The sequence below is a fragment of the Mchenga conophoros genome, linkage group LG23 (genome assembly GCF_057382185.1).
Source record: "Mchenga conophoros isolate Kocher_MC1m ecotype Shallow Benthic linkage group LG23, M_conophoros_male_GT1.1, whole genome shotgun sequence".
NCBI classification, from domain to species: Eukaryota; Metazoa; Chordata; class Actinopteri; order Cichliformes; family Cichlidae; genus Mchenga; species Mchenga conophoros.
Window position 1 is genome coordinate 22,939,949 of NC_140547.1, and position 24,504 is coordinate 22,964,452.

The 24,504-nt window shown below is 41.5% G+C and overlaps 1 protein-coding gene across 5 annotated transcripts in view; it reads right to left on the minus strand.

Moving 5' to 3' along the window:
* The window catches only part of LOC146547246 (tensin-1-like), a 122,331-nt gene that overhangs the window by 46,721 nt on the left and 51,106 nt on the right, over window positions 1-24,504 (minus strand). For 4 of the 5 annotated variants that reach the window (XM_085266086.1, XM_085266084.1, XM_085266083.1 and 1 more), the window contains exons 4-5: window positions 10,104-10,142; window positions 4,661-4,702 (exon numbers count right to left, since the gene is read on the minus strand). In XM_085266086.1, coding sequence (XP_085122212.1) covers window positions 4,661-4,702; window positions 10,104-10,142 — 81 coding nt within the window. Of the gene's footprint in view, window positions 1-4,660; window positions 4,703-10,103; window positions 10,143-22,176; window positions 22,331-24,504 lie in introns of those variants that run through there. The other variant, XM_085266087.1, reaches the window with a different exon arrangement.

Genomic DNA, 24,504 nt, shown 5'->3' on the forward strand with positions numbered 1-24,504 from the left:
TTTGTCTTGCTATACCAATTCATTCATCATGTTTGTGATGACGTGAAGTTTTTTTGTAAGACACTGACATTTGGTTACTTTGTTTTGTTTTATTTTATATACTCTGTAACCCAGTTTTTTGTTTGTTTGTTTTACTTCTGGCCTTCTGGTTTCCCACCCATGATAGGCCAATTGTTTATTCACACCTGTGTCTGTGTATATTTAGATACTTTATATATTAGATATTTATACACTGTACATTTTTTATATATTTAAAAATACATAAATAGTTAATGTATTTTGTAATTAATGTATTTTGTTTTCAATTTTCTAATGCTTAGCCATTAATTTGTTAAACGTTAACATTTCCGACAAATTCCTTTTTTAGTTCCTTTCCATTTTTTAAATACTTTTAATGGTTGAGATTGTCTTGTCATTTTACCACAGACTACTACTTATCTTATTATCACAAATAAATTATTTTCCTCTCAGTTTAAAAATATTTTAGAAAGATTTTTGAGTAATTCATTTCTATATTTACAATATACGTATCTCATAGAGAAATAGTGGGAGAAGACTGAATGCAGTACACATAGGTTAAAAGGCACTAAGAAATTTAAGTTGAGTTATTTTACAACTTTTAATCATAAATTTAAAAAAAAACCTTTATTCCATGGGAGTGGCCTACCTTGCCAAATTGGAACCCAGTACTACACCTCCAGCCAGGAAGCAGGTTGGCAAAATGCATTCGAATGGTGCTGACCAAAGGCATGGCGAGGACCCACTGCTCTCTGTTTCTAAGCAACGATAAAGCTGCAAATACCAGGCTTTTTGATAAAATCGAAAGAATCCAAGAAAAATTTGGTGTTGTACATCTCATTCTTTTTTGGGATTTCAACTGATTATCCAGGTGGTCAAAGCTTAATCGTTCATTCTCTCCAACATCCTCATGGTCAAGATGTTAGAGTCCCTTCCATTTGTGCCGAGCCTGTTCAGCGATTATGTAATATATCATGATGCATCTTCCTTTTCTTCGTTCCTTCTCAGCTGTCTTCTCCCTACTTTCTCTATCTTTCTTCCTCCCTCCCACCCACTTTCTGTTCTCTGGAACTACTCCTCCCTTGGTCTTATTATCTCTCATTATATCTGACTGCCCCTCTCTCCCCTGCAGCTTTTCTTGGCTCATATCTTTCACCATCCTGTGTGCTTGTGTGGTGTCTGGGTCCTGTAAATGTTTGTTCCTAACTACCCTTAAGAATATGGTCAACAGCATGGAATAACAGGTTACATAAAGTGTGGAATAAAAATAAAATGGTAAAATGGTAAATGGCCTGTATTTGTATAGCGCTTTACTAGTCCCTAAGGACTCCAAAGCACTTTACACATCCAGTCATCCACCCATTGACACACACATTCACACACTGGTGATGGCAAGCTACATTGTAGCCACAGCTGGGGCGCACTGACAGAGGCAAGGCTGCCGGACACTGGCACCACCAGACCCTCTGACCACCACCAGTAGGCAACGGGTGAAGTGTCTTGCCCAAGGACACAACGACTGAAACTGTCCAAGCCGGGGCTCAAACCGGCAACCTTCCGATAACAAGCCGAACTCCCAACTCTTGGGCCACGATCGTCCCTTATAACATTTTCTGTCTGTTAGAATTATGTTTGATTCTTCTCTAGGTAGAGCTTACATCTGTGCATCCACTCTTCCATGCTAAATACTGATTTCAAAAATCCCCATTATACCGTTGGATGACCCTCAGTAGGCCCCACACTGACTCTGTTATAATCACAATGGTGCATTTTGAGTCAAAACCACAATGCATGTAGCCTGCATGGACTAACCAAATAAATATTCCATCTGCATGTTGGTCCACACACCACAGATGCACACATACACGGAAAACCTCATAAATGATGACTCCAGGATTTAAGTACAGAGAGAAGAGGATACCATGACAACTCCTCAACATATTAACCAATAAGCATAACACTATATCTGTGAAATATATAAAAGGCAACTTGATACAATGGGATAACACTGGGAATGCTATAAAAATACATGACAACCACAACAGAGATCTTACTGGTTAAACAAAAGGCATGGTTGATACATTAGGATCACAAATTCAGCTGACGATACAACACAATTTTTATTGGAAATGTCTGGAAGGGACTGTATATGTTTAGTCCCAAATACCAGTATGCCACTGTCAAACTGTTTGTGACAACTTTTTATAGTTACAATTTAAAAAGATTAACAAGACCATAGTCAATACAATTAGTAGCCTCTGTCTTTGTATTTTTAGTGCTGGTGTTTCTCATCAGTATGCCTTATTTCCTCACAATCTCAGTTGCTTGCTTGTTTACACAAGAAGATGACATTTCTATGAAGCCGCAACACATGGCTTGTATTTAACTGAACAGGATGAATATAACTTACACTTCTAAATGCAGTTTTTAAAAAAAAAAATTTTGATAGAATGATGTTAAAAATATTAAAAAGTATCGCTGATTAATAAACATTGAACAATAAGAGGAGGGCGGAGGTTTTCACATGTTTGCAGCTTGTTTTATTGTGTTTGACAAGATGTAGTGAGCTGCAATTCATAGCTGTTGGAATGGTTTCCAACACTAGCCTAATTTCACAATAAAAAGGCACTCTAAAACATCCATAAAAGCTGCTCAAAACACTGAGACATAACCAACTTCATCCTCAGGATGTGCTAAACACTAAATTTCTGCATGCAGTTAAGTACTTGTGGCTAAATACACACTTTAATTTGTTGCTAGCTAGCACAATGTGCTGTTTACTTTAGCCTTATGTTTGCTTAGATTGGTAGCTAACAACAAATGCAAAAAGCTAACTAAAGAATGCTCTTGATAAACTAAAGCTGTGTACCTCTGGGTGTGTTTCAATCATACTTCCTGGACAGCAATAGGAGGACACTAACTACGTTGTATAAGCTAGCTAGCAAGATAAAATGTGTCTGGTCATTGTTTCTCATTTTTTGACGGTGTTTTTGTGCTTTTGTCTGTTTTAGTTTGTTTGTTTGTTCTTTGCATATAGCACATTAGACATAATCATCTTCCATTCTATCTCCCAAGGCACAAACTGCGGATAAATCTCTATATAAGCTGGTGTGTACATGCCGATCTGTGTTAATAATCCCACTCTGAGTCATCTGCTGCTTCTGATCTAAACATTCGGGGGACATTGGATGTAGACATGGACTCATTAAGACACACAAAAAAAGAGAGGAGGAAAAACAAGGATGTAAGAATTCTGCTTTTATCTTTTGAAATACAAAATTCCTCTGGTCTTATGAAAAAGGAGACAAAGACAAAGGAACCCTTTTAGTCAAAAAGAATTAATTGCGACCTTTGGATTGGTTTGCATTAAATAACAGTTTTCGTTTTACATTGGTAGTGTTCTTCTCTGTTCTTTCTTTGTTTTGTTTTTTTAGCTCTTCCGTTCTTGGGGCCCCGCCACCTATGCCTACACTCTCCACTGTTAGCAATGTCAGACAGAACAAGCATGCCTAGTCTCTAGCCAGGACTTGGCATTGATTTCTGGCACAAATAAGAGAAAATTTGCAGTGGACTGGCAGAAACATATGTCTCTACAGCTTACTATTTTTTTTTAATTTCAGGTATGTACCACATATTCATTTACAGTGGCACAGAACAGACACCTCAGCTAACCTGAACATCTGAACATATGCAGTCTGAAATTATCCATTGGAAAAATATGCTCCAGTCTTTAAGGGTCTATAAACTGAGTTCTAAATGTAGTGGATGGTGCAGTTTGTACCTTTTGCAGTTTGTAAGATTTAAAGTGAACCATGTTTGAGATCAAGGCTTAACAGAATTATTCCCTGATTAAATTATTGATTCAAAGCTAATAAATATACAACTAGATGGAGACTCTCCTTAGTTGGTTTAATTTAGTAATAAGTAATTTTACATGAATTAATGCAAATATCAGAGCTCATGTGTGCAGTTTGCACTGTATATTGTCTGTAGTTAGCATTTGTTTCTACAGTAGGTTGCTGCACATGTTTCTCTATTTCAAAACATACTATTCAAAGCACAGCATATTTCAGTGCCTGCTGAGTCATTGTTATTACATTTATTGCTTCTTAATAATTGGATTTTTTGAGAAACTGTATGTGGACGCCTCAAATTAAAACCTTAGCCATTGGCATTAATCGGCTCCTCCGCTATTCTGTGAAGGTTTTCCATAATTATATGAAACCTGGTTGGACTGCTCCCTTTCAGCCACAATAGCTGAGGCTGGCTTGTGATAATTGACAGTAATGTTTGGCTTATGTTTGTGTTATATAGGGTTGTGAAAGTGATTCAAGTACTTCAACACTGAATTGGGGAAACCATTTCTCTACAGACCTCAGTTCCATGCATGTGGTGCAACATATATGGAACTGCGCTATTTCTGTAATTGCAGGAACTGAGGGGTCTTGCACGAACCTTGAGAAAAAAAAGTACATAGCTGTATCTATCCAGGTGTCTGTGTATATTTTGCTTCATACAGTAATGTACTTGAGGATTGTTATTCCAGCGTCTTGTTGCAATAACAATAGCAGCTTTTATGAATGAACATCTTTTAAAGCATGTCTTCTTGGCATGACACTTACGCAGAAGAAGTGTTACTTACCGGTGTATCTACATGCTTTAATGGCAGCTGAGGAGTGGGAGGCTGGAGAGAAAAGTGAGACAGTCAGCGGGTTAATCATTGTTTCTTTCACACAAAGGAAGAAACAACATGGTGAGAAAAAAAGATGAGAAGGAGATGTGAGAACCAGGTTTCCTTGTTGGATGTCCCGCTCTCACTTATTGCCTGGGTGACAGTCACCTACCATACTCACTCAGTGTGTGTAGGTTTCAGTCGTAACATGTTCCAATGTAATGCAACATTACATTTGCCTGTAATACAGTAATGTAATGCATTACTGTATTAAATTCGATTCAGCTGAGTGTATGCAGACTCCAGCCCAGCAGTCAGAGCCTGATCTTCAACAGGTAACAAAGGCAGGCAGGCTTGTAGCCTTTATTGCTATCTGTTCATGTTTATTCACAGCCTTTTATTGATGTTTTTGTGTGTCATCATTAAGACAGATCATGTTACAGAGTACCATAAGCGTAACATAAAGTGTAGCTAAACAAATTGCTAATTAACGTTCTCTTATACTTTTAAGAACCAAGAAGTAACAAGCAATGTTTACATTTTACATTAATATATTAATTTTTTGAACAATGACCCCAACTAGCAGATGCTATATGATTATTTGGCTTTAAGGTATGTTTTACCCTTCAAGAAAGCAAAAAGATAGGCAACAAATGTAAAGTAAATTGCAGCCGCTGTTGAAAGCACAAAGAGTAACTATTCCTTCTTTTGTTTTTAATTTTTTGTGAAAATACAAAAACCATAACATTTCTATTTCTCTATATAATCAGCCAACATTTTCCTATCAAAGATATAGTCATATTAGCATAAATATTGCCAAAATATTTTCTGTTGTATGGGGCATAATGCATAACAAATATGTTTTTGGTGATTGAGCAATAGCATCATCCTATAGTTTATTAAGCAAAGCGCAGTAAGTCCTTTGATTACAGAACTCTCAGGAGAGTCTGTAGCACACAAAGCAGAGTAGCATCACAACTTAGCATTTGGTGGAGTGGAGATAATCTGCATCTTCACGGTAAGTTGCCAACTACATATTAAGTTAGAACACTGTTGGAAAGTCCATAAACAATGAATACTTAATTTTCTCTGTTCAGTATAGCAATAGCATAGTATTAGCATCAGTATTAGCTCCGAAAAATCTACTATCAGTCACGTTTTTTTTAAAAATGTTGTTTTGAGGTTACTTCAGATTTTGATGCCAGTTCAAATGTCCTTATTTTAGGGTATTTGGGTGTTTAGGGTTGACCAAACTAACAACTGAGACAAACTAAATACAGATGTATGTTTGGATCCAGTTTTCCTTGTCATACTTTTCAATTAAATCCTATTGCATGAAGTCTCTGCTGACTAATTTCATGACATTTTGTGAGTTTTTACAGTATTTGCATTCAAAGGTATATAAAGAGTTAAAATTTCAAATCAGTTTCTTAAATTGTGCATGTCTGTCCCTGAACAAGGCAGAGATGGAGAAAGAAGGAAAGAAAAAGAAAGTATGTAATTAGAGGCACAGAGATACAGAGCTTGATCCATGTTTTAAGGAAAATCTCTTAACTGAGTTAAGTACAGGGTCTTAGGTTGCAGTGAGCTTTGTAAACAAATCCGAAGGACTGTTTAACAAGCTGCAGCAGTGATTTTAAAAGACCAAAGCCCAAAGTAAATAAGTGAAAAGTAGTTATTGTAGCCTGGAATCTTCCAAATTTGGTCAAACTATTGGTGGTTTAATCATAAAAATATAAAACAGGACCAACTGATCCCTCTCATATTTGAGTTCATTAAATACTCACTACAAATAAGGGAAATGATCAAATTGGTATTTCTCCTGGTTTTCTAATCATGACCTAACATTTGCTGAGCAAGCATTCTTTGTGGAAATGAATGAAAACTCCAATTTCAAGCTCATTAAAATGAAAATGGCTCAAGTCTCGTTGTCGCAGTGCATAAATCCCATTTTATCCTCTAAAACAGAAAGCTTTAACGGAAAAGGGAATAATGATTTTCACTGAGGCTCTCTATCGTTCCTCTTCTGCTCAGTGTGGCAGCATCCGCATAGCTCATACCAAATTACTGAAAGCACCACAGGATGTGTGGATGCTTTTTAAAAGTCTGTGTGTAAAAGCCACCCCCTTTACTGCAATCCTTATACTTTCTTTTTGTATTAAGCAAGATGATTGACGTAAAGCTGGATAAGGGGATAGTGAGAGAATATGTCTGTGATGGTTCTCAGTTATCCTGGCGGACTGATCCCTGGCTACCAAGACTAGCAATCAGGACATGGAATGTCACCTCTCTGGTGGGGAAGGAGCCTGAGTCAACAGCATTTCGAGGGAGACAGGGGACATTGAGTCCGAATGGACCATGTTCAGCATCTCCATTGCTGAAGCTGCTGCACAGAGCTGCGGCCACAAGGTAGTTGGTGCCTGCCGTGGTGGTAATCCCGGAACCAAATGGTGGACACCAGAGGTGAGGGGAGCCACCAAGCTGAAGAAGGAGTTCTACCGGGCTTGGTTAGCCTGTGGGGACTTCGGAAGCAGCTGATAGGTACCGACAGGCCAATCGGAATGCGGCGCGAGCGGTGGCGGAAGCAAAAACTCAGGTGTGGGAGGACTGCCTCGAAGAGATTCTGGCAAACCGTCAGGCAACTCAGGAGAGGAAAGCGGTGCTCTACCTGCACTGTGTATAGTGCGGGTGGAGTGCTGATGACTTTGACTGAGAAAATTGCTGGGCAGTGGAAGGAATACTTCAAGGACCTCCTTAATCCCCTGGCATATCTTCCGTGGAGGAAGCAGAGTTTGGCGACAAAGGGGATGACCGCCAACCTCTGAGGGTGAGGTCACTGAGGCAGTTAAACAACTCCTTGGTGGCAGAGCCCCTGGGGTGGATGAGGTCCGCCCAGAGTTACTGAAGGCTCTGGATGTTGTAGGGCTGTCCTGGTTTACATGCTTCTACAATGTTGCGTGAAGATCAGGGGCAATACCCCTGGATTGACAGACCCGGGTGGTGGTTCCCATCTTTAAGAAAGGGGACCAGAGGGTGTGTTCCAACTACAGAGGAATCACGCTCATCAGCCTCCCTGGGAAAGTCTATGCCAGGTTGCTGCTAGTCAAACCTCGGATACAGGAGAAACAATGCGGTTTTCGTCCTGGTCGTGGAACACTGGATCAGCTCTTCATCCTCTCAAGGATACTTTGTCTGCATAGCCGGCAATAAGTCGGACTCGTTCGTGGTGGGTGATGGGCTTTGCCAGGGCTGCCATTTGTCACCGATTCTGTTCATAATTTTTATGGACAGAATTTCTAGGTGTAGCCAAGTGGCGGAAGGCTTTCACTTGGGTGGTCTCAGGATCTCATCTCTTCTCTTTGCAGATGATGTGGTTCTGTTGGCTTCATGCTGTGATGGCCTCCAGCTCGCCTTGGAACGGTTCGCAGCCGAGTGTGAAGCGGTGAGAATGAGAATCAGCACCTACAAATCTGAGGCCATGGTCCTCAGCCGGAAAAGGGTGGAGTGCCCACTCCACTGGAGGAGTTTAAGTATCTCGGGTTCTTGTTCATGAGTGATGGGAGAAGGGAGCGGGAGATCAACAAATGGATAGGTGCAGCGGCCGCAGTGATGTGGATGCTGTACCGGTCTGTTGTGGTGAAGAGAGAGCTGAGTGTAAAAGCGAAGCTCTCTGTTTACCGGTTGATAAACAGTACCTACCCTACCCTCACCTATGGTCACGAGCTCTGAGCAGTGACCGAAGGAACGAGATTGTGGATACAAGCGGCAGAAATGGGCTTCATCCGAGGGGTGGCTGGCCTCTCCCTTAGAGATAGGGTGAGAAGTTCGACCACTCAGAGTAGTGCCGCTGCTCCTCCACATTGAAAGGAGCCAGTTAAGGTGGTTCGAGCATCTGACAAGGATGCCTCCTGGGCGCCTGCTGGGAGAGGTGTTCTGGGCATGTCCCACCAGGAGGAGGACACGCTGGAGAGATTATATCTCTAGACTACAACAGCTGCCCCCGCAACCTGGCCCCGGATAAGCGGAAGAAAATGAATGGTTGGATGGATGGATGGAGGTTCTCAGTCATTCAGGTCATCACAGTCTAAGGAGCTTGGAAAGAAAAGCATCTGGACTTCTTTAAAGTTCATAGTGAGAGAACAGGAGTGACAGCCTAGAAAATTTCTTAAAAAGGACCCTGTGACACAACCACACTATGACGGAGCCCCGGTTTCATTTCCTTCTTGTTCATGTTTAAACATGCGGGCGGACATATGTGCCAATGATTTTGCAGACTCCCACTCATTCACAGGTAGCGATAAGTTATCAGTAAACTGACACCTTGTCATGAGAGGCAGTGAAGAAGAAAACCACTAACATCAGATAAACATTTTGGGCAGCTTTGCAATTAACTTGAAAAGAATGCATCAAGCACATTTCGTCTTGGACTTAAATGTTTTATTGTCAGTGTTACAAGTATATGTTTTGTGTTATGAGGTAACAAACTTGTTATAATATTTATCTTTTAGAAAAGTCATTGAGACAGCTAAACACCCTGCAAAAACTGGCCAGGAAACACCAATCACAGCACATACATTGCTTAACAAATTTGTCAGATGACCATTAAATCTAAGGTTTATGGCACATCTGCCCTAAATTAACAACACTGGATATTACCAAATTAACCTTTTATGTTTCTGTAATTTTTAATCCACCAGTATGTTCAAGATCTTTAATTAAACTGATTTTGAATACAAAATATAGTATTATATATTTTAAAATATAGTATTACAAGCTTTAGCTTGTTATTGTTATTTCTCACGTTCTACTCTAACTTTTTTTTTTTCAAACCATGCATTTTTCTGGTCAATCTGTCTGCAAAGAAACCCCTACAGTAGACACTGCATGCATTGCCTGTCGTGTCTTGTCATTGCCTGTGGACAGTGTGTGAGTTTCATGCCTGAACTCTGACAACTTATCACTGCTTGCTACAGTGGAATACCAGGTCATCTTCATGTTCATGGCAGAACAAAACAATCAGGACACCAAGAAATGTCCCAGTGCTCCTGGCAGACATATTGGCTGAATAGTTCTTTGTGCTTGCATATTAATTTTCTACCTTTGGCTAGGTTTGATCTGCCAGTCACATGGTGATTGTGACCAACTGCTATTATCACCTCTACAGGACACAGTTTGAGTTGGTTTGCCTTGTACAAACAGCATTTATGAGATGAGAGGAAGCTTTTATAGTTGACATCCAGCAACGGCCTCACAGAGCTGTGTGTGGCTCTGACACAATTCTAGGAAGGGCCATCAAATTTATGAAAAGGATTTTAGAGGTCAACAGGAGTTTTAAATGTTTCCTTAATGGTCTTGTTTGACACACACACACACACAGATTGCTGAAACACATGCATGCACATGTCATACTCACCGGCTCATAGCTGGTATTTGTTTGACATGATGTGGTGACCTGTAAGAGAAAGAGAGAAACCAGCTGAAGTCATGTCTGACTTTTAAGGAGAGCGCGTAAAAAATAGGTAAGTAAAGGAGGGTAGAAGCAGAAAAATGACTCAGCTAGTGTCCTCAGTTCTCTGAAGTGCTTTAAATTGTGTTTTAAAAACACTACTGTAAGAATTGCATTTATTTTTGTAGAGACAGCGGGGGAGAGACATCTCTGAATATTTCCTCTTGAATGCCTGAGTGTTTCCCAACAGAACAGAAATAACCACTGCCTATAAAAAAGAAAGCACCCTTGACTGTTCCTCTGTGTGGGAAATATCTATTCCAAGCAAAAATCACATTTCACAGTCAACTCACACTGAGAGAATGCTTCCAGAGAACACCACAAAACTAATGAACACTGCATTACACTCAGTTCCCACATGGATAAACACATTACATTATAGTATGACTATCATTTATTTTGCATGCCGCTTTTCTTGGTCAGTCTGTATACGAGAATCCAGGCGAAAACACGGTACAAAGTGGTTTCGCTTGTGTTAAATAACAACTCAGATATCATGGCAGAAATCCAGGTTACACACTACCACCATCACTAGCCTAAGTGAGCTTATATCTGACTGACAAACAGTTTTGCCTTTCAAAACAAAAGACAGTGTATAATATTCGGCATGCTACAGTCATGTGCAAAACTCTTGAGCCACCCCTTGTTTCCTTCTTTTGATTCCAGTGAGCCTGACATTCTTGTAATTTTCTAAAGCAGTCTTAACAGCCACATAACAGAAAAGTTAGCAAAGAACCATTTAGGCACTTTGCTATGAGCACCCTTTCCCAAAACACATCATTTGTTCACATTTCTTTTGTTGAATCTGTGAAAGATGCCAAAGATCCCATATTCTGACATGAATAAAATAAAATAGCATTTTTTTTCAACAAGGTGATTCCCAAGGAGCTATTAGATGAAAAACATCGTTTGTAGTATCTCCTTAAAAAAAAAAAAGTGAAAAAACAGTTTCTAAAAAAACTTTTCCAGAAACTAGAAACATCTAGGACAAAAGAAGAAGGCTTAAAAACAATTTTTTTGAAGCGCTTTTAGGCAATAGTTCTTTCTGAAGCTTTATCAGACATTGGCTGCTTTTTTGACTAATTTTCAGTCACCATCTTTGTATCTGACCATTTTCAGATGAATGTTTTTTGTTTGTTAAGACACGTAATACTGATATTTTAACCACTGAAATATAAAAAAGGCTCCTAAATCAAGGGATGAACCAGTGTTATGTCAGAAACTTGGCATTTTGTATTCGGGATAGCCTTAACAAATTTGAGGAAGAAAACCAAAAAAGAAGCATCAGGCCCAAACAGATATCTACAGCAGATGAACAGTATCCGAAAGTTTTGTCTTTAAGAGACAGGAAAACTACAGCAAAGACCTAACACGGGACCTGAAAGATGCATCTGGACCTTCAGCTTACTGAAGCCTCATCAGAAATGGTCTCAGTGGAAGGGTGGCTGTCAAGAAGCAGTACTTAATGAAGGGGAGAAAAAAGGGGAGAAAAACCTCAGGAAGGAAAATAACACAAGAACCTGGACTGAAAATCAGTGACAACAGGTCTGATGTAGAGATGAAACCACATTTAGTGTTGGAGATCTTGTAAAAATTAATGAATTATGAATACAGAAAAGTGCCATCAGATTTTGCTCCACCATGCAAAACCATCTGGAAAACATCTGATTGGCAACAGCTTCATTTTTTTAAGACGATGATCCCAAACACACTGCCAATACAGTCAAAGCATACCACAGTGGAGCAGTATCAGCCATGGATCGGCCTCCCCAGAGCCCGGACCTCAACATTATTGTGTCATGGTCCCTGTGTCTGCCCGGCTGGCCCCGCGAGGCTACATTTGTTATGGTGGTTTTCTCTCCCCCTTGTCGCTCTGCCTGGGCGGTCTCACTGTTGGGTCCTGCCTTTGACCCATGCACCTGGCTCTAATTGCACAGCTGATTACTCCATGGCTATTTAAGGCTGGGGCTCAGATCCTGTCATCGCTGGATGATTGCATGAGACACGTTAGTGTTAGTTCCTAGCTTTCGTGATACTTCGTGAGTGAGTGAGTTTGGCTTTTGAGATTTTTCTCTCTCTGTGTGAACAGTCTCCCCAGACCTGCTGCTCTCTTTCCTGCATTGGATTACGAGCATGTTGGTGTGTGGATTCGTGTGGTGGAGAAGAAAGAAGATCTTTGAATGCCCTTCAAGAAGCCTGGAGAACTATTCCTGAAGGTGACTTAAAGACGTGACAAGAAAGCATCCTAAGAGAGTTCACACTGTGCTAAAGAATAAAGGTGGTCACACCAAATACTGACCACACATATGTGCCATTTTCCCTAATATTAAAGAAATTAGAGGTGGCTCAAGACTTTTTGCATAAATGACAATTAAACACTTTATTTAGCCATTTCTGCTTAATAATCCTTATATTAATATGTAACGTTAGTATAGCTTCCGTCTGAAACAAGCCATTATAGGTCCTGCCCCTGTCTTCTAATTGCCCCTCTTACAAAAAAGGTTCTGATTGGCTGATTGGTAAGGCATTACTAACATAATCAAAGCACCAGAACTACTGCATGAGACCTGACCTGAGCTGGTACTGCTGGAGATTTTCTTTTTATGATCCACTCCCTTTTTTGCCCTCATAGCGTAAAATTCTTGTACCATCCAAATACTTCTCTTCACGGGCAGCTGGAGGTTTCCGCTCCTTTTTGTCTCAGCATCATTCCCCACTTTATGCTCAACATCATGTTTTCCTTTCAGTAAACAACAGCAGGATTTACAACAAATGTGTCTACACCAGTACTAAAAAATGCAGAGCCAAGGGACAGTACCTGTTGCCAGACCTCCCAAGCAACAGTATCACTTGTAGCCTAATTATACTATCCCCTCAAAATTAGAGCCGTATTGCTTTCCTGATGTTGCAGTGTCACATGGAGCATCTTTAAATAGCAATCAGGGCATCCCAGGCTAAACTGGGTTTCAAAACATTTTGTCCATAGTATTCATGGCAGGCAAGTATGTCCCCTAATAGTCTGTGTTACCCTCTGCACCACAAATCACTGATTACGATGCATAAACAGGCACCTCTCCAGCGAGCTGTATGACGTCCATCTGATTGTATTTACTTTAGTGTGTACAGATACATGCATGGTTAATTAAGTGCGTGCAGCAGCCACTATGCCAGTGCGCTGTGAGCTGACGGATGTTTACGAGGGTTTAGATGAGAGCGCGCTATCAGCATACAGCAGACGGGGGCAGGAAGGAAACGGCCATAATTAGTTTGCTCTGGGAAAACAAAGGACTCATTGACTTTGTTATGCTATCATCAAGCATATCAGAATACAGTAGCGGGATAACATCGCAGCAGAAAAGATCCCACCCAAAGCACGCTAATGTGCAATGTGAAGGCATCAATCCACCAGTCAGTGCTACCAAAAAAAGCATGAAGCAGGTCATCTATAGACGAAGCTGACCATACCACATTGTAGAGACACTGTTACCAGCCTTTTATTATACTAACTGCCAGGTTGTCTTACATACGGTAAGACTTTTCATATCAGGAAAGCCACACGGTTAAAATCAGCCCACACTCTGGGCTGATCAGCTGATCTAAATGATAGCCCACATTAGCCTCTTCTTGTCAAATCTCACAAATCATTTGTGAACTGCTGACAACACCCTGCTTTGAAGACCGCCTTCCTTCGTTCATGTTTTGTCTGGCTTAATCGCTTTCATGTTGTCAATGACGCCTGCTCTGAACTGTTTTGCTGCTTCGCCACCTGCCCCAGGCTTTCAGTGTGGAGAGTTGAAAAGGGCCAAGAGGTCCTAGTCACAGAGCTTGCTTATTAGGTTTACGAGGCAATTACTTTTTCACACAGGGCTAGGAAGGTTTGGATAGTGTTTTTTCCTTGATAACGGAATTCAATATTTAAAAGCAACATTCTGTATTCACTCAGGTTATCTTTGTCTGATATTGAAGTTTTTTTAGTAATCTAAGACATGCAAATGTGACAAATATGCAAAAAATTTATAAAAATCAGAAATGGGGAAAATACTTTTTCACAGCACTGTAAATAGGTAAGGCTGCAGATGTTATTTTGGCTGTTGTGGTCCTGATTGAAGGCTTAAAATCTCTTTAAAAGACAAATTGTGTATTTTTCAGATGGTTTCTATTTGCCTCAAACCACCAAGATGATGGCTATCTGGTACTACCGAATCCAAGTTTAGCCCTACCATATCATGGTTAACTATGTTTACATTGATTTTGCATGTGTATTGTGTAAATCAAAACTAAAGTTATTTTAAAGGCATAAATTTGTATCTTTTCTAAAATGTCAGTAAGCATTTTACTGACATTGGTGTAGTCATCAGTAGGGATGGGTACCGGTGTCCGGTGCCATGATGGCACCGGTTCTGACATAAACGGTAGTAACCAGACCGAAAAGCAGCGCACATTTCGGTGCTTTATTTCGGTGCTTTTTTTCCCTGAGCTGTGATACACTTCTAGCCAATCATTTTACGTTTCCGAGGACAGTAGGCGGGGCCAGGTACGTACGTTCTTTTATGCAGAGCTACAGATTAAAAATGCCCAAGGCGAAGCGGTCAAAAGTCTGGCTGTACTTCACAGCAAAATATGCAAAATCAGCAGCCTGCAACAAGTGCTTTAAGCTGATACTGTGATACTGTCAAAGGAAGTAACACCTCGAATCCGATGAAACACCTGGCAACGCATAGCGTTTTTTTTTAAAAGCCGAGAAATGCGCCGTATTTGATGGCAGCAGCAGCCGTTCTTCTCTGCGTGAGTAGCTTAATGTTGTTCGTGTGTAATTTACGTTGAGTAGGCTAACCACGTTATTACATTAATGCATGTAAGGTGAACTAGCAAACACCATCATAGCTACATGCGGCTGTCTTCTTGTTTGATGGCAGATACTCCCTTCACCCTGGCCAAAAAGGCTAAAATGACCAAAGAAAAAGAGGGAAACAGCTAAACATGAGAGGTTTTTGGACAAAGTTTGTATTTTTTCCATTGTTTAAGCACTGCTTCCAGCTAAGAGTGATACCATATATGCCCCATAGCTGCAGAAAAGGCTAACATTGTTATCTTTTTAGAAAAAACAGCTGAACATGAGAGGTTTTTGGACCAATTTTGTGTTCTCCATTCTTTAAGCACCGGTTTGAGCACCGTTTGAGCACCGGCACCGTTTCAAAAGTACCGATTTGGCACCGGTATCGGATAAAACCTAAACAATACCCATCCCTAGTCATCAGCCTGTATATAGGCCTTTAGTGATTCTTACGCCTACACAGTTTTTTGAGCATCATTGCAGCAGTTTTATTATCTCTGTTATACACAGGGTAGATTCAAGGTGAAAAAGCAGCTTGCATGTAACTCTAGTGGACTTCAACAAAATGAGGAATCAACACCTATCCCAATTCTATTAGATGCTAACAGAACTCCCCGGCAGTTGACCTATTTATGCTTTGTACCGGACATCTAATATCAGAAGACGATGTTGTTATTGATTAATTGGTGCTGGTGATGCTACACGTCACTGAGCCCAAGAATGTCTGCCTTTATGTGCAGCTCACAGGTTCTGTCCTGGTGATGACTCCTTCCAGCACTGATCTAAAGCTTAGAAGGATTTGGACTTTGAGTCAAACGCTTACATCCAGACACCAAACTGTCGGAAATCACATGTGTACAGGAGGTACTACACTGCTGGCAGAGAAGAAATTACAAGCAAAACCTTCATAGCTGCTCATCTCAAATTCCTTCAAATACTGCGGCTCCGTGAGACTGAAAATCCTCAGCAGATCACCATGTGAGAAAGTGAAAGAATAGCTACCTCGTCCATATATGGCAGCTGCAGCTGGAAGGTCTCACGTGGTTTTTACCAGCTCAGACGGGTAAAGCACAGGAATCTCAGAAAGGCCCCACCACACGCGCAGCATCCAGCCAGACTAACACCTGAGGTTCATCCATCAGTGATTGTTTGTGCAGCTCCATCTCAAAATCTGTGAAATTATCCAGCTCATTTAGCTGTTTTTGTAATGCCTGAGAAATGAAACCCGCGTTTATCTGATCATTTCTCTTTATCGATGCATCTTCTGCAGCGGATCACTTACACTAAAAAATTCCTTGCAACTGGACGATTTCAAGGGATTCATGCTATGCTGTAGTTGTTATCATATTTTCACCCCACCCAGAATTTACATGATCTTAAAAAGACCGTAACTCATTGTCCATTGTTGTACTCATGACCAAGCAAAGAGCATTCGTTGGCCTTTGCACAAGTTTCTTCAGTTCGACTGGGTAGTTACAAAGCACCAGACCACAAAGAACTCTCCAACAGCAAGACAGGGTCAAAGTGGGTTTACAGGGAGCTTATAATCACGTCAAGTCACGAGGGGTGTCTGGGAAGCTACTGAGCTAGAACAAGGAGTCAACTGAGCCACTGGGGTCCCTCTGCAATCCCACCCCAGCTAAGAGGTCTTATTGAGGAGTGAACAGAGTTTAAGGTGGGCTGTTGAATTACAAAAATCAAGCATCTCAGATGAGACTTGACACCTTCATGGTGCTGCCATTCTCTTTCGAGATCTCCTTTTGCCTCATATCAATAGAGTGGCAAATGCTGTAATGATTTCAGAAAAGTGTTGCTCAAGGAGGATTTATATGGGAATGGAGAACCTGGAATATCAAAGAAAGACTCTCAAACCCAATCCACCGAGCTGAATCGTTGTATAATGAGTAAACACGTAGCACTCAGAGCAGGAAAGTGATGAGCTGTTTTTCAATCGGTTTGACAAACATCAAACAGGCTGGAACAAGCATCCTCTGATAAGAGGAAGAGGAAGAGAGGAAGAATAAGGGCAGGATCATACTTGCTCACAGATGTGCCCACAGACAGCTGCAGCTAAGTAGTTCTTATTACACCACTTTTATATTTTCCACATCCATCATAACTCATTAAACATTAGGAACTTTAGATATCCAAGTGCCATCCATTTTGTTGTGACCATGTGGATGTGCCTTTGCAGACTGCTGTAGGATAAATACTGCACATTATGGATGTGTACAAGTAATCAGGCACATGACTAAATGTTGCTGCTCTTGCTACTCAGCACCAGAAAATAGCAGTGAGTTAAATTACTTATTCGTGTTCTCTTAATGTACTGATAGTTAACTTTTGGATCTAAAAAGTTAATTTGTCAAGTATTTCTAGTTGAGCCTGCAGCCCTATCAGTTGGTGCATCTCTTCTTTTTCTCCATTGTAACGCAACAAATGACAGCAGCAGAAACCAGTGCAGTTCTTCAGTACTACAGAAAAATCATGGTTGTACGTAAGCTCACTGTCATGGTTGTACTTGGTCTCAACCTAAAATATACAAGCAGATATTTCTGTCTTTGCGACTTAAAATAACTACATGGTGGAACGCAAGGAAAGAATGCTAGCTGCTAGCACTGCTAACATTAGCCACCACAAACCAATCTGTGTGCAATGACATACACAGTGCAGCATTTAAAATATGTTTTGCTTATAAAAGACAGTGATTTAAAAGATTTAAAATCATTCTTAATTACACACAGTGCAATAGATTAGGTTAAACAATGTCTGTAAAATGACTCTGTTTCCAGTATGTAGTGTTTCTTATTTTGACTCTTAAACTTGACTCTTCAGCCTTTTTATTTTCCTACCATTTCACCAACTAGGATCTTTTCCACTGCAAATGCATCCTCCAAATAGACTCCAGGTCTAAATAGTCTAAGGTAAGGTTTCTTAGCTCTGGGCAGGGATAGCTCAGTAGGTAGAGTGGTGGCCCCATGATCGGAAGGTCGGGGGTTCGACTCCACTGAACGGCTACCCTGAGGTACCCCTGAGCAAGGTACCGTCCCTACACACTGCTCCCCGGGCGCTGCACTGGCGGCTGCCCACTGCTTCACTGGGTGAATGGGTTAAATGCAGAGGAACTATTTCCCTATGGGGACTAACACGCACACTTTACACTTTATCACTGGACAAATAGTCAACACAGAAACAACTAATGGGAAGCTGCACAGGTGTCTAACATGATTGCAGTATAACACTGGCCAGTAATTTACTCAGCACCTTTTGCATCGTTTGTTTCACCTTTTTCATTTTTCATTACTCTTACTTTTTGACTCTCTTAACTTGGAGCTGCTGTGTTTTGTCTTTCTTTTTTTTTTTTTTGCCCTTTTGCCTCTCCGATTGAGGGATAATGACTGTGATCTTGGTTCATCTACTTCATCCTAAGTGATGGCAGAAAGCATGCTTTTGCCACTGTGAATAAATCATCTCATTGGCTCCAATAAATCAGCCTGCCATGGGTCTGACCACATTCAAAATTCCTCAAGCACTCGTTCTGCCCACACAAGAGTCACTGCCGCATCGATGGCAGTTTGCCTGAGAAACTAAATTCTTCACTTTCCAAACGGGGGCCAAATAAGGACTGGAGCTCAAACAGGCCTTTTGGGGGGATTTATACATCGGCTGGGTTTCTGTTTTACTTGGAGGCCTAATAAATCCGCTGAGTCCTGTGATGCTGGAGTGCATGTTCCTGCTTTCCCGGTTTGACATTTTGACATAATGTCAAGTGTGTAATGCTCCATGTTCAACTGGGTGGCACTGTGTTGCTGGCAGCGGCTTGCTGGCAGCACTGAACGTCGCCTGTGGTTAAATAATATCTGAAAGGAGACTTAAATCAAACTGTAGTAAAATAATGGCAAAATAAAGGACTCGCTGCTGCCAAAGGAGAATACTGCATGGGGATAATTTGGCACTAAAATGCTCTCCATCACTTATAAGAGCCATTGCATCAAAGTCATGATTCAATATCCTTTAAAATGGACAATCCACTTTGTAAACATGGAATTTTGACTGAGCTGTTCAGTGGATATCTAAATTTGGAAAAGGACATTTTGAAAACCTTCAGTCTGAGGTGAACAGCTTCAGAGAGAATCCAAACAGGATGGAAAAGGGTGGTGTGTACATAGAACGTCTAAATAATTGTTTTTGCAAAGTAAAACACGCTATTCACCAGCTGTTTTGCACTCCATCAATGCCTGATAGCATCGCACAAACATAAGCTTCCATGAAAACCATCCTGTGATGGTTGAACAAACAATCAGACCGTGACAGGATGAAAACACGAAATCCATCAAGCGACAGCTTTCCATTTTTTTTCATGCCAAATCCACTGTTTAAATCTCGTGAATAACAAAAGAACAAGTTTTTTCTTTTGTACACGAGAACAAAATCACTACCACATGGCTAACACACCATAAGTAAGCGTAAAACTTGTCCAACAAGCATAAGTGTTAGCGTCAACCCTAAATGGTTCAGACAAAGTTTACCACAACACCCAGGAGGTTATTTACGAGATCCATCTCACTGAATTGCCTTCACCAGAGAAGGCACTGCATTATTTCACCTCGAAACCAAGATGCTGATGTTATGTTTGAGGCCTGAGTGGACGAGCAGGAGGCCAAAGACCATGGATCTCCGAGGAAGCAGCTATTTGATCATGGTCAACCCACAGTGAGTGGCTTGGCTACATCACCCCTTTGTACGGTTACAACCCAATCACTGCAAGCTGCAGACGACAAAATATCCCATTAAACATAGCAGTGATGAATATCAGATGTGCAACTGTGGTTCACTTTGGACACAGGGTGAAAACCTCCAACTATCAAAGTCCATCTTGGAGTTTTACACACAGGGGGTATGATCGCACACCATAAAGGTTAGGTCATTTGATCGCGGCTTCAGTAGTGGAAGAGGTTTCACATTTGGCACAGATTTAATAACATGCAATAACACTTCAAAGACTGAGCTTCTGTGGAGGTCGAAAACAATCATGTTTTCATCATTAGTGGACTGCGCCAGTATTGGAGCGTGCAAATGTGCCTGTTCCTTACACCGTTTGCCTATCACTTCCTGTTTAATTAAGTGTGGCCGCAGGATGCCGTTTAACCACTAATGGCACAGTGAAGCAAGAATAAAGAAACAACGCCAAGCCAAAATCAATGATATACATGCAGAAAAATGCAATGAAATATAGGCTTACTAGAAGAATTGGTGAACACTCCTTTGCTATAAATTAGGCCTCAGTTTATGCATCTGTCTGCACTCTCCTTACAGAGTAAATCTCAAAGTAGATTGTTTGTGTTTTCTGGTAGTGAACTTTCCTTTTAATCTAAACTTGCTTTTGGGTTTTCCTCTCTAGCCCCTCACTTATTGACAGAAGTAAGCGAGCATGCCGAGTCGTTGCTATTTCAGCCACGTCCTCTTGTGGGATTACATGTTAAATGCCATCCTCTCTGGTCACTACTGCTTTTATAATACTTCCCAGCACATACTTGAGAGCTGATGCATCACAGTGGTTCTACCAGGCACACTTACAGTGGATAACATCTTCGATCTAGAAAACAACTCTGATGCATGACATAGGAAAATAAAGGCTGTACCTGCACAGAAATCTGAGAGGAATTTGTAGTTGGGAAATAAAGTTCAGTGACATCCATGAAAGTTTCACTTCTCTGATAAGTCAAAACATGATAAACCTAAAGGGAAAACAGACTTATACCTTATGCTAAATAAAAGATAGGAGGATTAGGGCAAGAGAACGAAAGCAGAAAAACATTTTCCTTTGAGACTTACGATCAATTTAAAGGGGCAATTAACTCTAGATCAAATTGACACATTTGTCTTCTGGACAGTAGTGCTGTTTATCCATCTATTCACTCCACTGTTTTAGTACTGGTGACCCAGCTTTGGTTACATCAGTTATAGAAATGGTACATGCCTTTTGATGTCCTAGGCAGGGGTTGGAATGACCCATTTGGCAAACAGGCCAAAGGGCTCATTTTGAACCGAAGCCAACGGAAGGGTGAAAGTCTTTAAAAAAACACTCAGAAGCAACGTGTTTTCCAAATATAATTATCTAGTTATGTCACAATTCTTATAGTGTAGCTTGCTAGCAGTTGTCATGAGTAGATCCATGCTTATTTTGTATTTAATTAGTTGCTTTGAGCTCCACAAAGCAAGTGCCTTTAAAGTTTTACTATCTTCAAGAGAAGGCAGATATCTCTTCAGTTAATATCTACCAAAATATTTTAGGTGGATATATGGTATGGAAGGGTCAACTTCCCCTTTTATTGGTGCAATCACAGGGCAAGAACACAATACATGCAATGTGATGTAATGTATTGAAATAGATTTCAATAAGTTCTCATTAAAATGATTTATAGTCTAAAAAGGGTTTAACTTTAACCGTTTATCTCTTTTGTTAGTCTCTTTAAGCTTTAGCAACATCCTGACCACCTGTGTTTAACTGCCATCCTTGTGTTAGCTCAAGGTCAGAGCTGAATGACTACCATCACTCTGCATCCTCACTCAACGAAAGATAAACAAAGAGAAGAAAACTAAAGGAAAAAAGGGAAGATGCCGTTACTTTTCTGCAAAGGTTTTACCTAAGAACTGCTCTGTTTTGCTCTTGCATTACCACAGCAGATGCAGGTCATGCTGAGAGAGAAAACACGTGTTCGCCCACCTGCGTTGCTCCCTGACTTTGCTGCTACAAATCTCCGCTTGTCCAGTCATAAAAAGGTTCCTGAGCCCCCCCCCCCAAAGAAAATTGCAACTTACACGAACTCTGCCTGTCCCACTTCCCATGGGACCAACTTTCCCATGAGCATGTGGGAGAGTAGCCTACATCCAAAACATACAGAGAAAATCAGCTTTAACTGAAATGACATCCAAAAACATCCCTCTTGCTTGTAGATACATAACCCAGCAACTGCAGCAGCTTCTTTACGAGTTTAGAGAAACAATTCTCATCTCAAGACTTTTTAAGCCACAAAAGAAATAATTTTATAACCCAACAAACTTGCTAAACACACCATTTATTCGAATTGCAGACCAAGTACATTGCAAATGAATCAGTCTGTGCATCTTAAAGTCTGCTCTTACCTGCACACTGGTGCCACTTTTTCTCACGCTCTCTCTTCTCTCCCCCTCTGCCTTGTTTCTACCTCTGCATTCTCCCTGCCCTCAGACCCCCCTCCCTCTCTAGGAGAGAGAGGGCAACAGAGGGAGTACCAAATACAGACACTTTCCTCCTCCAAACGCGTGCCAGAACTGCTACTGAACTCGATTCTGTGTATATGAGTGCTCACATGTGGATGTCTGTGCAGCTTGGACTGGACCAGGATACACTCTTTATACTGCTGGCTTTGATTTCTCTTTTCAACTGCCAAGAAATGTTGAAACACGCTATATAAGGCCAAGAGAGTGGCTTGGGGCTCCTTATGATTCCGGTACCCAAAACGAGAGAGCAAAAGACGTCTGGGGGCAGACAGTAACTGTATCCCTCTGTATCCCTCCCTCTGCTCACCCGCTCCTACAGCCTATCTCTCTCTCTCTCTCTCTCTTTTTCCTCCTCTCTCCTGTTCCTCATAGACTCTCTGTAGTTGCTGACACATGCTTGACAGAAACTGAGAGGCAGAGTGGGAAGAAAGAAAGAGTAACTTTCCTGGGGGTTTTTTGCACTGCAGAAAACTCTCATCAGTTCACATTCATCAGTATTAATTGATATTACTATAAAAACCAATATGTCAATACTATTAAAACATTTCTTGTGTTGCTTTCGTTATGGCCATACCTTTATATGAACTATTATTATTATTATTATTTAAAAAAATTCTTAATCCTGGGTTTTGGTTTCAGTAAATCGGTTTCAGTTAGTAATTTGCTTAGGCGTTAGTTTGTATAGGGTTTTGTTAATTCTTGGCATTCCCTTCTGTGTCAAGTTTGTATGTCAATGTCACTGTCTCAGTGTTCGTTACTTCCTGTTTTATTTTTGCTAGTCTGCTGTGCTGTTTGCCTTGTTTGATTTTGCTTCCTCTTGTCTCATTAGTTAGTTCTCTAGCATATCGAGACTATCTCTCCACACCGTTACATATTCCATATGTACGGGTTACGACCCCCCTTGGTCGTGGCGTGTGGATATTTCTTTAAGACACTCCGGCACGCCCGGCTACGCCCCACAGCTCACGTATAAAACAGCTGTGCAGATGTGACACCCGTGATTGTTTGATCTCCACTTGTGTTGTGTGTGTGTGTGAGTGCCTTGAGAGTGCTGTATGTATGTGCATCCATCAGGAGCGTGTTTCGGCATCCTCCATGGGTGCTGCCTCTCCCCAGTATTCCCCTGGTATGCCCTGGTATCCCTTAGCTTGGTTTCCCCTAGCTGGCCCTTTGAATCCCCTTGGTTGGTCTCCCTTCCCCGGCTTATCGCCTCGAAAAAAAAGGCTAGCTGGCTAGCGAGTAGCTCGGCTACAGTGAGGAAACACGGCAGGGACACGGCTTCAGCGTTCAAGCAAACGCTGTCGCCTGGGCAAAGTGCAGCTCGGCTGCTATATGTGTTAACACAGAGGGGATACGGCTTCAGCGTATCAAGCGTTCGCTGTTGGCCTGCTTAACACTGTGGGGAATAAACAGTAGGGAATTGGTAAGTACAAAATATTTATGACCACAATTTGAGCCCATAGACCTCGCTGTGTCTGATACGTCAGCCAGTGAGTGAGTGTTCTCCAGCACGCAGCGCTGGCTCTCTGTCTAGTGCGTTGCTGCTGTGTCGCGGGTCACATGGCCAGCAGGTGCAAAGTGAGCTGACACCCCCCAACTGTCCGCCAGTGTCTCATCAGGCCCACTCTTGCTGGCCCCCTGTCTACGGATGGCACAGAGTGGCTGCTATGCCCTGACGAACCTTGGGTTGCTCCTCACTTGGGCCCTCAGTGGCCTGTGCCACCAGCCCCTCCCCTGTCTTGGATGGTGCAGGTCAGCTGCTCTGCTCCTGGGACAGGCCCTGAGCCTTGTCCTACCTCGGCCATCCACTCAGTGGATGGCCAGACAGAGACTGGCCTCCTTTAACCAGTCTCTGTCTGGCATATAGGCTGCTGCGGCTGCAGGCTGAGCTCCCTTGGCGTATTGCCGCATTCACCGGCTTGCCCGCTGGTCGGTCTTCGCTGTGTCTGATGCCTCAGCCAGCAAGTAATAATAATAATAATAATGGATTGGATTTATATAGCACTTTTCAAGGCACCCAAAGCGCTTTACAATACCACTATTCAGTCACTCTCACATTCATACACTGGTGGAGGCAAGCTACAGTTGTAGCCACAGCTGCCCTGGGGCAGACTGACAGAAGCGAGGCTGCCATATCGCGCCATCGGCCCCTCAGGCCAACACCAGTAGGCAAGTAGGGTAAAGTGTCTTGCCCAGGGACACAACGACCAG